This window comes from Athene noctua, chromosome 3 (genome assembly GCF_965140245.1).
Source record: "Athene noctua chromosome 3, bAthNoc1.hap1.1, whole genome shotgun sequence".
Taxonomy (NCBI): domain Eukaryota; kingdom Metazoa; phylum Chordata; class Aves; order Strigiformes; family Strigidae; genus Athene; species Athene noctua.
In genome coordinates this window covers 14,483,710-14,498,777 of record NC_134039.1, presented here as the reverse complement: position 1 = coordinate 14,498,777, position 15,068 = coordinate 14,483,710, and the positions used below count along the sequence as shown (strand labels likewise).

General features: G+C 40.1%; 1 protein-coding gene across 1 annotated transcript in view; it reads right to left on the bottom strand.

Annotated features, from left to right (window-relative positions):
* Positions 1-7,393, bottom strand: part of MTPN (myotrophin) — a 42,639-nt gene extending 35,246 nt beyond the window's left edge. The window contains exon 1 of the mRNA XM_074902036.1: positions 7,040-7,393. Coding sequence (XP_074758137.1) covers positions 7,040-7,111 — 72 coding nt within the window. The 5' untranslated portion in view covers positions 7,112-7,393. The remainder of the gene's footprint in view (positions 1-7,039) is intronic.
* Between the last annotated feature and the right edge of the window lie 7,675 nt (positions 7,394-15,068).

Genomic DNA, 15,068 nt, shown 5'->3' with positions numbered 1-15,068 from the left:
GAAAAACAATATATACAAAAATGTTGTATAACTGACTGGTCAGTTACGGGCACTTCTTACTTCCAGCTAATGCTTTTGGCCTAGTAATAGGAGATCTGTCTACACAAATGAAAACTGCCTCTTTCCACAGAATTGTATTGGCTGGTAAATACAATATTCAAGGTGGAACTTTTGCTGGAGGTGGCAGGAAGAAAAATTAAGAATAACTGAATACAACCTTCAACTTCAGAAGTGTGCAAATTAGGTACAAAGAAGTAACTTTATGCATCCACACAAAAGTGTGAACATACAGAAGTTCAAACAAGCATAAACAGAAAGTCATAAAAAACATGCTAAGAACACTTGGCTGGGGATGCATATAAAAAAATGAATATGTGGCTTAAGCAACACAATTTTATACATCCCCTGGCTTTCTGTATCTTTCCTAAATTTTCTCTACCTACCTTTCTTCTACACCTTTAAAGTGCCTTTCAGGTCATAAAAATTCTTAATCCTGCATTTCTGAGTCCACTATGTTCTGCTTAAAATTGGGATAGAATATTTGACCTTCAAGTCCTGATACTTGAACAGCTAAGCACACAGATGTTGTTTGGTTTATTGTGAACTGTCCAGGGGATTCCTTTTTTACAAATTTTGATAGTTCTGCAAGATCCATTCATTCAGTATTTTTACTTATGTGGCCTGCATGACTCACCAATTCCACAGTACCCAAATCAACATTCAGTGCATAACCTTCACAGCTAACACAACCTTCCATTATTCCAAATGGAGGCTGAAGTGTTCTCTTGGACTTCTAGAAAGGTTAGCTCATCTTCCATATGACCTCCTGCTGAAATCAAAATTAACTAACTGAATTGGAAGACAAGCCAGGTTTGAAAAACAAGGATTTAATAAAGGTAAAAACTGATAAAAGAGAGGAAACTAAAGTTAGAACAAGGGAGGGTGGGAAAAAAAAGGAGTAGTACTAGAAGTAAATATTTTCCTCACACCACTGAATTCTCTGCTTGTTATTCATAACCTATTCTTAACTTTGTACTGTTGTATTTAGTAATGTATATGCTAAAGACCACAAACTCCAACAAAGCAGGATATATTCACAGCAGAGAAAATTCACTTTGAATTTAGGGAATGGAATACGTTAGTAAAACTTTCAGCAGCAAAAATTTAAATTCAATGTCTTATTAGGTTCTGATTTTGATCACACTCATTTTTTGCAGCAAACACTAATTAGACACAAGACAAATCAGCATAAGAACAGCCCAAACAGAAACAAGATTTTTATTTTTTATTTAAGTATAAAAATGTCAAATATAAGTCACATACTTAGACAATCTCTTAAAGCCACCAAGAGTTTCAGATCACAGAAGCCAACTGAATGTACAAAATGACCATAGGCCTGACTTCAACATCTCAGAAAGATACTAGTACATTTCATGGTTCTAGATCCGTGATCAGTCTTAAGAACTCCATTTACGTTTCAGACAAAAATGGCTTCAGAATCAGTTATATCAGTACCTTCAGAAAAAGGACTGATTTGAGAATTTTGGGATGTTCATTCAGTCACAAGTCACACATTCCACCACAATACCAGGTTTACAGGTGAGTTTATTACTCCATGCTGTTCATATAAACTACTTAACTGATGCACAAAATTTCTGTGAGCAGTTCTTTGCCACATGTCCTCAGACCTTTTTGGCTCAGACTAGGGAAATTAACCATCCTGAAAAGGTGTTTCTCAATCTCAGACATCTTATTGCACCCACTACTAAAAATCAGCTGCTATTCTGTGTTATTCTTAACGTTTTTCTAGTACATTCCTGGCATTTCAGTTAAGAGTAACTCTACCATGAATATGGAACCTGCTAACAGCAGGTTACAGTAGCAAGCAACTGTCTTGTTTCATAAAAAAAGGGTTTAGGTCATTATGGTCAAATCCACAAAATGCAAATTGAACACCAAGTTTAAGTAGAACTAAGCAATAAAACAAAACTGTATCTTTAAGAATCATACTCTATCACACTTAACAGTAATCAAGAGGAAAATAACAGAAGGCCTAGAATACTCCAGATAAAGAAAAACCCACATTGTACAAGTATTGGTATAATACTGCAGAGTTACAATACAGAGATATCCAAGAGGCTTCACAGAGGATAAACTCAGTCTGGAAGCTCCCAGAGGTCAGCACTAGACCTGATATGCTCCTGGACAAACTACTGAGGTATACTTACACTGCACAGTAATCCAGTAAGGCTTTCAAGCTCCCTGTCACTTAAGAGCAAGAAAAGAGTTTCTGAATCAGAGGCAATCCAGGTACCAAGATAGTCATAATAATGAGGTACACTTCAGCATAGCAAGATAATGTCAATGTATCTATGGAATGGTTAATCTGTAATTTAAGTAATCCACCCATATATAATAACCATTTCAGTGTTCATTTTCATTTAGTTTGTTTCTGTTTCTGAAGGAGTAGAAGTCATTTCAGTGGACACTCAAAAGAAAAAAAGGTTACTCCTCAACAGTTAAAAACTATTTATTTCTCCACTCTAATTCTTCTTGCAGACATATTTAAGCCTCCTCTTTCATAACACAGACCTTAACTGTACCCCTGACTGCCACCTCTATTTCAAAAAGATATTTGTGAACAATGCTTTCGTTTTAGTCCCTCCAGTTAGTTTTGTAGTAGTCAAGTTTTCCCACATTTCTCAAGACATGTATTCAAACATCATTATATCCCGAAGAACTGCAAGACTGTTTGTAGTATCACAGTTTTGTGAAGAAGGCACTGGTAGTGCCTGCTTTCTAGAAGAGTTATTGAAGGTCCTCTAGGGATTTGGTTTTGTTTGGTTTGTTATTTAAAAAACAAGACTCCACACCAGAAATGCCTACTAGGCAAGCATAGCATATTCATACTTTCTAAAAACATTTGTTTCACAGCCTACCATCACTTCAAACTCCCAGCCCTCTTAGCAGTAAAAATCTGGTGCTTCCAGTTTGGTTGACTGTCCTATCTTCTTACAGTATTAGGTAGGTTGATTACTGTAAGCACTGGTATGTTTAGGAAGGAACACTCCAGGGGATTACAGCAGCTCATGAAGCGAGGAATTCTCAGTTAAACTATGGGAGATTAAATTACTTTAGAAAAAAACCCCCACATTTATTGTAACCTCTTCCTTACAAATTCAAGTTTATCTTGCCAAAAACTTTGTGCCTAGTGACTGAACAGGAATTATACTTAGCCTAGGAAATCTACTGCTGATTGAAAACATTACATGTACACGTTGATAGAGAAGTCTCTTTAAGCAACTGTACAGTTTATCTCATTCCACCAGGAAAGGAGGATAAAGAAAAGGAAAGAGAGCAAACAATTAATGATAAGAAGTTCTGCAGGCTTAGTATACCTTGCTCTTCTAACTAGTAATTTTTAAGACCCTGCTCCCCCCCTCAAGGGAAGCAAATCAGTCTAATCTGCGTAGGTCCACCTCACCCATTTAACTGCACATTTGATTCATCTGTTCCCATGAAAGCTTATGCTTTCTTGGGGAATTTAAAAAATTTGAGTGGATGTACGTGGGAAGAGTGCAGAATTCCTTCAATCCCTTCAATTCCTGCAAAGACACCTCTGAAGCCAACATATGCTGGCTATATTCAAATGGAAGACATCAAAGAAAGTAAACAGTAAAAAACTACTTTTTAATCTAGCCATCATAAAAATAGATGACAATACTTAACTGCTAGCATAACACACTAACTACAGTACTTCCATGGAAATTAACATTTACGACAATGAAAAAGTTGACACAATTGCAAGTTGAGAAATGGAGACTAATAAGATGTTTCTTACAAAAAAGAAATACATCTTAAAGGACTATTCAAACAATACAAATAATCTTTCACATTTTTATCAACTAAAAGCCAACAATGTCTTCCACATGCACACACTGGCAGTGAGCTTTTTGCTTAGCAACAAAGCACTTCTATTTGGCATTTGCCTGTTTCATTGCCTCCTCTCAGAAGTACTGCTTCTCTGAAAGATTCTGTCTGAAGAAAGTATCTTTAGGAGAATGCAAGATCTCTTTACATAGAAATACATAAAATGCAAATGGAGACTCTTCCTTATGTACCCTTTCTTTGTCCAAGAACTGTTGAAGCGGCAGAAACTTCCTCTACTTCAAGCAAATAAACCATGTCATTGGAAAGAAAGGTTTGCACCTTATACTTTGTTTCACTTGCTCTCTAAATCGAAGTCTGAAAGCCATTAGGCTACTTTCCTGTTTGTACCTACTAACCACATCTGAGATGGTAAAAAAAGAGACATTAATGACTCCAAAGACAGAACCTCCACAGCTTATTACTCACAAGTGAAAAAAAGCCATGACTGATTATCAGAGTTCAACTCATATAGCCTTACTTTATATAATTATTTTTAAAGTGCTCTGGGTCATGCATTTAGCATTTCAAGCCCTGCCATTCAGACACGAGACAAAACCAGCAGTCAAACTTTCATGTTTTAATCAGCAGCAAAACTGCAAGATTAGAGTTAAAAGTTGTATTGTTTCCAGTCAGCTAATGAGGAAACGAGACTAGAACAAGAAACAAAACAAATGAGAAGCTGGAAATCAAAAGTTTCAGGAAGACAGACAAGAAAGAATTTAATGAAGATGCAGACTGTAAGATATATAAGATTGCCTCCCACATTACAGGGAGAGGAAATTTCTACTACTGCAAAGTTTATATAAGTAAAATTCCTGAACACTAAATCATACTTAGAACAGGAAAGCAGCAGGGAACAGAAGCCATATAACTGATAAGGAAGACAGTCAAAAGAGAACATGCAGCATGGAAAAGATACTTTTCTGAGAACTGTAACTATCAAAGCATGATTTGCCCTCGCATATTTCATTACTTTAGGAGCCAAGAATGTGAAGCTCCAACTGAGGCCTCTCCTACAGTGAGGGAATTTATAGAGTTCTCTTGTCCTTCCTCAATGAACATTTCCTGCTGTGCAGAAAAACATAAGCTCATTCTTGTACTCTTTTCTTCCCTGAAGGTACCTCCCTCTACTTAATTTAGTTTCACAAAACCCACCAGTATCTACCTATGCTCCTATAAAACTTACCAAAAATTAGTCAAAAAATTAACAAACCATTAGGAAGGAACAGGGTCAGTCAAAACTTGCTCATATAACCTTTGTTTTCACCAGAAACCATGCTAAGAGTTTACTAGCCCACAATCTGTCAAAAAACCATAATGGACAGAAAAGAACACGTTAGACTTCTTGTGTTACTGGCAAGTAGGATGCTTAACAGCTGATGACAGGAAGTGTATTTTCAAGTGGGGGAAAAGAATGACCAAGATTAGGTCACAAACAAGCAGAAAAATCCCACAGTTTATTCACCTTCTACATCAGAAGCAGTTCTGAAATGTAAGATTGTTCAAAGACTGTAGGCCTCTCAATGTAATTATCTAACCACAGACAGTATCTCTCTTTTAAGGATTTCTACATCATTAGTGCAGTTAGATGATGTCCTTCGGCCTCTTTACTATAGCATCATCAAGCCTCTTTCAGTAGCAGATGGAACTAAGTATTTGACTTTGCAATGAAGCGGAAGAAGTGATCACATAAATCTTATTTGCTACATGAGTTGCAGCGCCACTCAGGAAGAGTGGGAATATAAAAAAAGGCTTTGTAATTAGTACTGCAGTGATCTTGTAGATAGATATAAACTGACTCAAGATGGTTACTGACAAACTTTTTGCTTCAGCAATAGGTACACATGGATCCATTAATCACTAGTGTGCAGTGAATTCTCTAGATACACATGGAATTCCTGTAAAAGGTGTAGCAAGAACCCAAATGTGCTGCTGAAACACCCTGGAGGCCCCCAAGGCTGAGAAGAAATAAGACACATCAATATAGTATCCAACTTTATTACACAGACATAGGTATATGACCCTTAACAAAAAGCTGAATTGGGATAATTATATTATTCCCAGTTATTATCTCTAGCACTTTACAGACAGAACAAAGCATGTGAGCGCACAGCCACTTTGACGCAAAGTCCAGTAGCTTAGCTGAACCTGTCAGAGAAGACTATTCAAGCTAAGCTGTTGGACTTTGTACTAAAGCAGCTGGAAGTACTTGCACACGTTTCTTTTTGCCAAGAGTGCAACAAGTTTGGGTAATTTTCAACAAAGTTGACAAGTTCTTCCTACTCCAGTTGTCATCACAGCAAGACATGTCAACATGTGTCAAGCCCCCAAAGGCAATCATTAACTTGTTCAAATACCTAATTAATCATAGCTAAATTATACATAAATTTCTGATGTAACAGGTTCTAGACAATATTCCTGAACACTAAGGATTCACCGAAGTACATGCACTTTTCCCACAAACCTCATTTGACAACTGAAGGCAAATGAGGACAGAATCCAGCCTCCAAATACTACAACGTACCTGAAGCCTTTTCACCCATCACACAGGTTTCTACTCTTCCTGTAGCGCTCACCCTAACTAGATATCAAAACACTTCAGAGAAGGTTAACGAGTTAAGCCTCAACACACCCGGCAGCTTAGCAACACCCTGTTAAGGATGAGCCCTGAGGCACAGAGAAGCAGGATAAAGCAAACCGAGGCCACACATATGCATAGACACATAAGATCAGCGAGGCAGGGCTAGGTTATCGGCTGTCAGTCCAGACAGTTCCACGTACCGACATAGAATAGCTTCCCCAGGAGGCACGAGGGTCGGCCGGCGGGCAGGAGGGGAGCAGGGCGGCGGGTGAGAGGCGGAGGAAGCCCTGGAACCGAGAGGGCCGCGAGGCGGGGGAGGGGAAGCGCGTCCTACCGCCCGGACCCCGGCCACGGCGGGAAGTTCACAAAGAGCCGGTCCCCGGGCAGGTCGCGGTTCCTGCCAGCACCCTCCGCCCAGCCCCACCCGGCCGACCCCCAGCCCTGCGGCGGGGGCTCCGCACACACTCCTCCCTCCCCAGCCCGCAGCGCCGCCTCGCCCACCCCAGGCCCTCGCCGCCGCCTCCTTACCTTGGCCACATAGTCCTTCACCTCATCCAAGTCTCCATTTTTGAGGGCCCACATGAATTCCTTGTCAGACATCGCGGCCGCCTAGCAGAGGCGCGGGCGGGCGAGACGGCGAGGGGCCGGCAGCGCCTCCACGGAGCGAGGGCGGCGGCGTGGAGAGCAGGAGCCCCTCCCCCGGCTGGCGGCCGCTCGCTGCCTGCCTGCGGTCGTGCGGGCGGGGCCGCGGGCCGGCGCGGTCGGGGCTGGGCGCCGCGGAGCGAGGCGGGCACGCGGGCAGAGGGGCAGCACGGGCCCGCTGACGGGAAAAGCGGTTTTACTTGCGCGCGGCGCTTCCGCTTCCGGTTCCCACTCGGCTCCCGCCCCCCGCGCTCCCCTCCCCACCCCACCGGGACACCCACGCCGGGGGCGGGCGCGCGGGGAGCCGCGGGGCGCATGCGCCGTCCGCGGGCTGCCGCCGAGGGCACTGTGCGCATGCGCCCTGCGAAGCGTCCCCAGGCTCCCGGAGATACCGCGGGGGGGGGGGGGGAGAGAAGACGGCGCATGCGCTCCGCGTTCCCGCGGCCTCGCCCCGCCGGCGGCCCCGCCCCCGGCTGCCCGGGGGTTGCCATGGTGCCGCGGCCTGCGCGGGGCCCCCCAGTTTTCTGGGCAGCTCGCCGGCGGGGCCGCTGGGGCTGCCCGGGCTGGGAGGGCAGCCCTGTGAAACTCAGCCTTACGCTTAGCTCACCCGGCGCCCGGGACCCTGCGGAAGATGTGCGTGGGGCGCTGCGTCTCTGCCCGGGACGCTGCGGCATGGTGGGGGCGCAGCAGGCCGCTTTGGGCACCCGGGGTAGGGGCGGCCGGGCCGCTGGCTCCTGCCTCCAGACCGGCGGAGGAACTCCGTGTTTAAGTATCTCTTCCCACTGAGGGAACTGAGTGTCTAAATAGCTGTTCTACAAAACCCGAGGCGCTGAACATGCTGTGAATAACTATCATAATGTTTCCAAAACATGAGCGGGGAGACATAAAAGGAAGTATGCGATAATTAATTAATATGCTGGCATTCGGTGGTTGCATCTGTTTTTCGAAACCACATGTTTTGCGTGTGGAACATGCAGCCTGTTGTGTGAATCATGCTTGACTGCTAACGGGCAGCCGCTCTTCTAACCCCCTCCGGCAAGCAGCATCCTGAACACCTTGGAGTTAGAGCTGCTCTGCTGTGACTGTACCCAGTCTGGCAACAGTATGAAATGGGTAGACACTGTTTAAGGACAGCAGTGCTCTTATTAAGGAGAAGGAGGGGGCACGCCACCATACAGCCAAGGAAAACTTGTAAGAGGGGGGGGTTGTGGTGTCATACAGCTCATGATTCTTGTGTTCTTTGTATTTCTGAACCACAGAAATGTTAAATATGTAAGGCTTTGCAGATTTTTGTCAGGGATTAAATGGTATTTAATTGAAATAGCTAGAATGTTACCTCCAAGCCTATAACCTTTCAATCTGGATTAATTAGTGATTTCACTTATAAACTGAGAAGTTTTGGAACACAGGATTTTGTACTTGTTCCTTTTCCTAATGTCATCAATGAAAACAGAGAACTGTGAAAGTCAAACTGTCAAGTGCCCTTGCATTGTTTTGTAAATGCTCCCAGGACATGCATAAATAAGATTTTTTCAGTGCTTAATTTTCAGTCTGCAGAAATTATAAGCAAGTTTGGATTTTTTTAATAAGCTAAATCCATTTTCTTCCTTTTTTTAGGGAGACTAAATAATCCTGAGTTAATAAGTCTGGTGAGAACATACTTTAAATTCTCTGTACTTAGATATTTGAATATGCATCAAGGAGCCAAGTTGTGACTATATTTTTTAAAATATTGCTGAACACATATGTTCCCATATTTATACTCACCGGCCTGTGAATCCAGTCTTTCAATTTTACCAACAATTTGCCTATGTTATCCTTACTCCCATCTCATCACTGGAAAACTTTCTCTACAAGTTCTGTTACCTAAAGTACATGGTTTAGCTGGACATTTCTCCCCTTCTACATGATACATGCTTTTTCTAGAGGTACACTCATCGGTTAACTTTAGGCCCAAATTCTAAATGTCTTTTGTCTGCTTATTGGCTAATACTGGATCTCTCAAGCATGCATGCAGAAATAAAAACCCGTACCTGATACCATTTTCTAACTGGGATGCTATCATACATGCCTTAAGAGCTGCCTGCACTGCCTCAGTCCTCTTTCTTTTCCTTTGACATTTTTCAAGCTTAGTTCCAACTCCTGGAAGTCTGCAGTTAAGAACTTTGGTTCTTAGACATATTAATCAGACAAAAGATGTGAAAGAAATGTAGTGAATAAACATTAGCAAAGGAATTTCTGCAACAGAATTTTTTTCTCTTGAAAGCACTATAAAGTTACATGTATTTGAAAAGAAATGCAGTACTAAACTTAGAAAGTCTGTGAGACCTGGGTTTGATTATAATCAAGCTAGGAACGGCTTTTACACGTCTCTCTGCTTACCTTGTCTGTCTTGTAAGCAGTAGTACAATCACTTTTCATCTGTGGAAAAGGTCTTCTCTTTGTACTGCCTTTAACCATACTAGCCAAAGCTCTAGACCATCTGCAGTTTCACTGTTTGGAGAATTGGTTCATCACTGAGAGAGTCCTAATTGTTAACCATAGAGCTTACACTGGCTTCTCAGATATAAGACTTCACCCGATGACATTCCCCACTTCAAAAGAGTATTTAGTATCATCAGCAGAAGTTTCAACACAACGTGCAAATCATGCTCCAGAAGAGTTATAGTATAAAGGAGACTCCTAAATAAAGTGCCATTTGTGTTTTGATAGAGATATAAGCCAAATGAATTACAAGCCAGAACAGACATTATCCCGGTCAGTATAGCATACCTTTGTATGTTCTCTACAAAACTGTGCTTCATTTTCTGATTAAAACCTGGTTATTTCTACGCTGTGTCCTCCAGAAAATTTGAGAAGCATGAGGTGCATTGCCCTGTCATTTGATGGCTGGAGGAGACAGGGAGTGATACTGAGTTCAGGCGTAGGAAGACTGCTACATCAACAAACTGTGCCTTCTCTAGCCTAGTTATTCCTGTTAAGATGAAATTCATCTATCTACTTACTGGTTAAACCCTGTTTTGTAGGCCTACATAACTTCTCAACTGTCCTGTAGACTCATCCTGCTCTGCTGACGAGAGCTTTACTTCTCTAAGCGAATCTCATTTACAGAATATAAACATCTTTTTTTTTTTTCATATATCTTCATATATTTGCCCACATACTTTTTCATATAAATGTAGTTTTGCATTTATCTGTTTCAACAAATAAATCATAATTCATTGTTGTATTCAGTTATACAGTGTTACTATTAATTATGTAATGCATATGCTTGTATAAATCATAAATGCGGTACACAAATAGTCTAGAATACAAGACAATGCAATGAATATAGTGATCCAAATTTAAAAAAAACCCAAAACATAAAATTCCATCAAGGAGACTTGAACACATACTCGTGCCCCTGCTGGTTTTATTTAATCTCATATTTACTATATTCCTTTTCTGTAATGCAAAACAATTCATACACAACAGCTGTTAGTTCAGCAACAATAGCCAAGCAGTAATATAAAATATCATCATATAGAACGCGTTCGACTGAGGAGAAAATAGATAAAATTATGGAACTGACACAAGAGATATGGGAATGGCAGGTGAAAATTGGACAATTGATTTGCTTTCTCTTTATTAGTTGGTCATATTTATCCTATTTGATGCAGTTTGGCTGCTGTGGAGATTACCAGAGAAGAAATGCTGATATCTTCCCCTTACTTTTTGAATCCAGCAACAGTTTTACTTCATCTTAGCCAAAAACATTTTGGGTTCTGGTGCATGCATCTCAAACCTGATTGTACAGGATATGAGAGACAAGTGTCGCATCTCCCTCAGTTCTTTCTTTAGCTCTGTGAATCTTCGGTGAAATAGTTTAGCATTTGCTGATGTTGCTATAAATAAATTTCTTCTTAATCTTTAGAAAATCTGTGTAAATATTTGAAAAATAAATAAATAAATAAATAAATATATATATAGGGCCAGGTTTTGCTTTGCTTGCCTGTGATATGAAGTATTTGAAGGAAGAGGGAGTGAAAAGGAAAAGGAAGTAAGAGTTATTTATTCTCTCCCAAGATCAAGCAAGGCTTGCACACAGTGAAACCCAACAACTGTTGAAGGTATTTGTTGTGGTACTTGAAATAGCAGGGGAAGTAGACAAATTCAGACATATAGCTCCAGTTCTCTGGGACTTGCTCATGAATCCCAATGAGGCTAGAACTTGGAAAGTAATGCCATAACTTGGGTGCCAGCCTTTGGTAGTGAGAAAGGGCATCTTTGGAAATGCATCTTCCCATGGAATGGAACTGCCTTTTCCGTGGGCACAATTTAGTAAACACGATCTAGCAGTCAGTTTAGCAATTGCTAAACAGGGGTCTGGCTCTGAAAACTGAAGCAAGGAGTGTATCAGTGTTGACAAATACTCTCAGAAAGATCAGAAGGTGAATAATGGTTTAGAGGTGTGCCCTATAAATAACAAGGCTGGGCTTATTTATTAACATGGAGTACAAATCTCCTTTTGTCTGTAGGCCTTCTCTCTTTCAGTGTCATTTGTAGATGCCAGTAGTTTTTTATAGTTTTCTTTGTTTATTTCACATTTAAGTACTGTACGTTCTCTTGTATTTACAAGAGTATGGGTTTAAGTCATTATTACTGTCTTCATGACTCAAATGAAGAAAAATCTTTGTGCCTTCATGCAAGAGAAGATACCTTTTTTTCTATAACCTTATTTCTCTTTTCAGGAGAAGTTCACGGGAAATGGAAGTTCAAGAAATTATCTCTTGATAATCTCAGTTATTTCTCTAAGATCATACAGTTGTAGAAACACAGGATAATTCAGGTTGGAAGGAACCTGTGGAGATCATGTGATCTAATCCCTGCTCAAAGCAGTCCTAATTTAGATGAGGTTTCTCAGGGCCTTTTCGAGTCAAGTTCTGAATATCTCAATGTGTGATGAAACCACAACTTTTCCTAGCAACTTGTTCCAGTATTTGACAGCTTTCACAAAACAACAAACAAACAAACAAAATCCTTGAATGTAATGTTTCCCTATCATAAGTTTGTATTTGTTACCTCTTATCCTATACCCACCTGTTCAAGAAGAGTTTCGCTCTGTCTTCTCTCTATATTCTTATGAGATAGTTGAAGACAGCAGTAAGATCTCCCTCCCCCCACCTTAACCTTGTCATCTCTGTGCTGAACAAGATGGTTTCTTTCAGCTTTTTATAATCTGTCATGTGCTTAAGTCAGCTTATTGTCTTGATCAGGATCTGATGGACTCACTCCAATATATCAATGACTTTTTTACTCAGGGGAGCCCAAAACTGGAAGCAGTACTCCATCCAGCCTCACAAGTGATGACTAGAAGGGATCAGTCACTCATTACTGATTATTCTTTCATAGTCTGGAATTGCCTTCAAGCGAACTGTTGCAGTGCAGCGTTAAACACCGGTGAGCTCATGCTGGTGTGGGTGACAACAGCAGTCTCTGTTCCAAAGCAAGGGACTGTTCAGTATAGCTGAGCATCACAATCGGGAGAACTTAGCCCAAAGCTTTGCTGATTGTGCAAGAGTCTGAATAGGTTGCAGTTTGCTTTTTCACAACAGTATGGACTTTGCAGTGCTGACAAAGGTGAAATCTTTTGCTAGTAAGCAAATGAGAGTTGGGAGCATTAGGGACTGATACTAACAAAGAGGAAACATAAGCAACATCACAATACTCATTATTAAAGCAGTAAACAACTGACTACTAAAAGCAATACCAATGTGATTTTTCTAGTTAAATGAAACTAAATTATTATTGAACTTGCTCAGCTGTGTAGAGGTAATTTTAAATTATAATACTGTATGTGAAATTCCAGGACTTTATAAAAAGATAGAAAACTGAAATTGTCCAGCCTTATAGGGAAGAATTGCAGATATCAAAATTCTGCCTTTTGTAGAAATGACAGCCATTGAGAAAAAAAATGACATCTATTCATGCATTTTTACCCTAATTCAGACAAGGTGTCTGTGTGAAAGTTACAGTTTGGAAAGTGAGTGTAAATTCGTGTAACTTATATGTTGGGTGAATGAACAGCTGGAGAGGTTGGGTAATACCAGAAGTAGAACCCAAAAAAATGTTTAAAAGATTCAAGATAAGCCAAAATAAAGCATTTCATACTTATACATTTCTTTGCTGCCATTTGCATTTCCATTCAGATCGGTGCTTTGAGATAGCAGACAGTTGTGTGCAATCTTGCAGTTTTTTTATTTAGAGAATAGTCATATGTCTGCTTTCAGTAGGAAACAGCTCTGTCTGAAAAAAGATGCTGCTGAACCCTTTGAGTTTCTACACAGAGAGAAAGCTGCCTCTGGAGCTTTTGCTTGTTAGATCTGCAGTTTTTCACTCATGGACTGTGTACTTCAGCATGTGTTAGGGTTTCCTTACCCTTACTAAGATCAAAATTTCCTGGGACCCCCTTTTTTCATGGTGGCAAGAGTTTGCAGTCAGGAGAGACATGACTGCTGGCTTCCTAATCTTGTTCATTTTGGAACAGTCTCATCATTTTTTTTGTGCTTAAGCACTGTCTGAAACCCTCCACTTTCAACCCAGTCACAAAATGAACCACCTTAGTTCAGCATCCCAGGTTACAAAAATAAAACTGAAACATGAGCATTTATATCACCCACATAAAAAAGCAGAAATAGGCTGTATTTCTGCTCTTTGAATGTTTTATAGAACAGTATTTATGGATCTAGCTGTAAGCAATAGAAGCAAATGCAACTGCCTGAGTATTGTACACCGATTTTACAGTGTATATAGTCTGTGTTTCTGTAAGCTATCATTGTTCTAGAAAGTACATAGGTTGTAATTATGTAGTATGGAATAAATCTTTAATTAAACCCACAGTTTTCAAGTTTAGAATGTGCAAGTTAATCATATGGAATATATATAGGGAATTTAGTGTTTAGACATTTGAAAACATGATGAAACATCTATGTTAATATTCCATTCAGTACCATAATAAAATCAGGACTGGCAGTTCCACCCTGAGATGTACCATTTCAGACCAGTATTATCCTGGCTTTATGTAGGTTGTTTGCGGGTACACTGGTTGTCCTGTGAGTGTCAGCAGATAAACGAAAGACCTTCAATATAATATAGCAAAACTCATTCAGTTATGTATGTTTGTGTTGATTTTAATACTTTGAGGAATATTTCATATATTTTAATGAGTCTGATAAACTAAGTCTCTGATTAGCAATATAAGGGGGAAGACAATAACTTCCCTATTTTGGGGGGTTTGCATTGTTCACTAGTAATATTTAATAAACAAAAAGCAAAAAAAGTAACAGGTCACAGTGCCAAAGGGAGACACTATTGTCCAAACCATCATTACTTGTGCCTTCATTTTCCTATCCATAATCCAACAATTTTCTACAATTGCAAAGAGCCTTGAGAATCTCAGAAGAAGGATGCTAAATCAGTGAAAAAATATTATAAATATATGGTTGATGGGGTTGTTCCTGGTAATCATATGCTGAGATGCAGGATAGATAAGTGTAAGGAATCAGTTATGACTGTTATTACTTGACTTTGGAGATGAATTAAAAAAAAAAAATAGAGGTAGGATACTTGGTTGAAAGACAGATTTCTTCACAAAAAAGCTTTTGCAGACTGTTTCAAAAAATATATTTGGACATAGATGTAAGAAAGACCTTAGTTGCACTACCTATACTTGTTTCTGGTATAGCCCTGAAAAAGTTCTACATTAACAAAAATGTTCTTCTTTCACAATAATTATACACATTCTTACATCATTTAGATTGCAATCATGTCTCCAGTTGCATCTTTCTTGTAAAAACATGTACAGGATATATCAACTGAAAATGCTGTCCTTGAGATGTCTTTTCAGTGTTTTTTACATACCCATGTGACTTGGTGT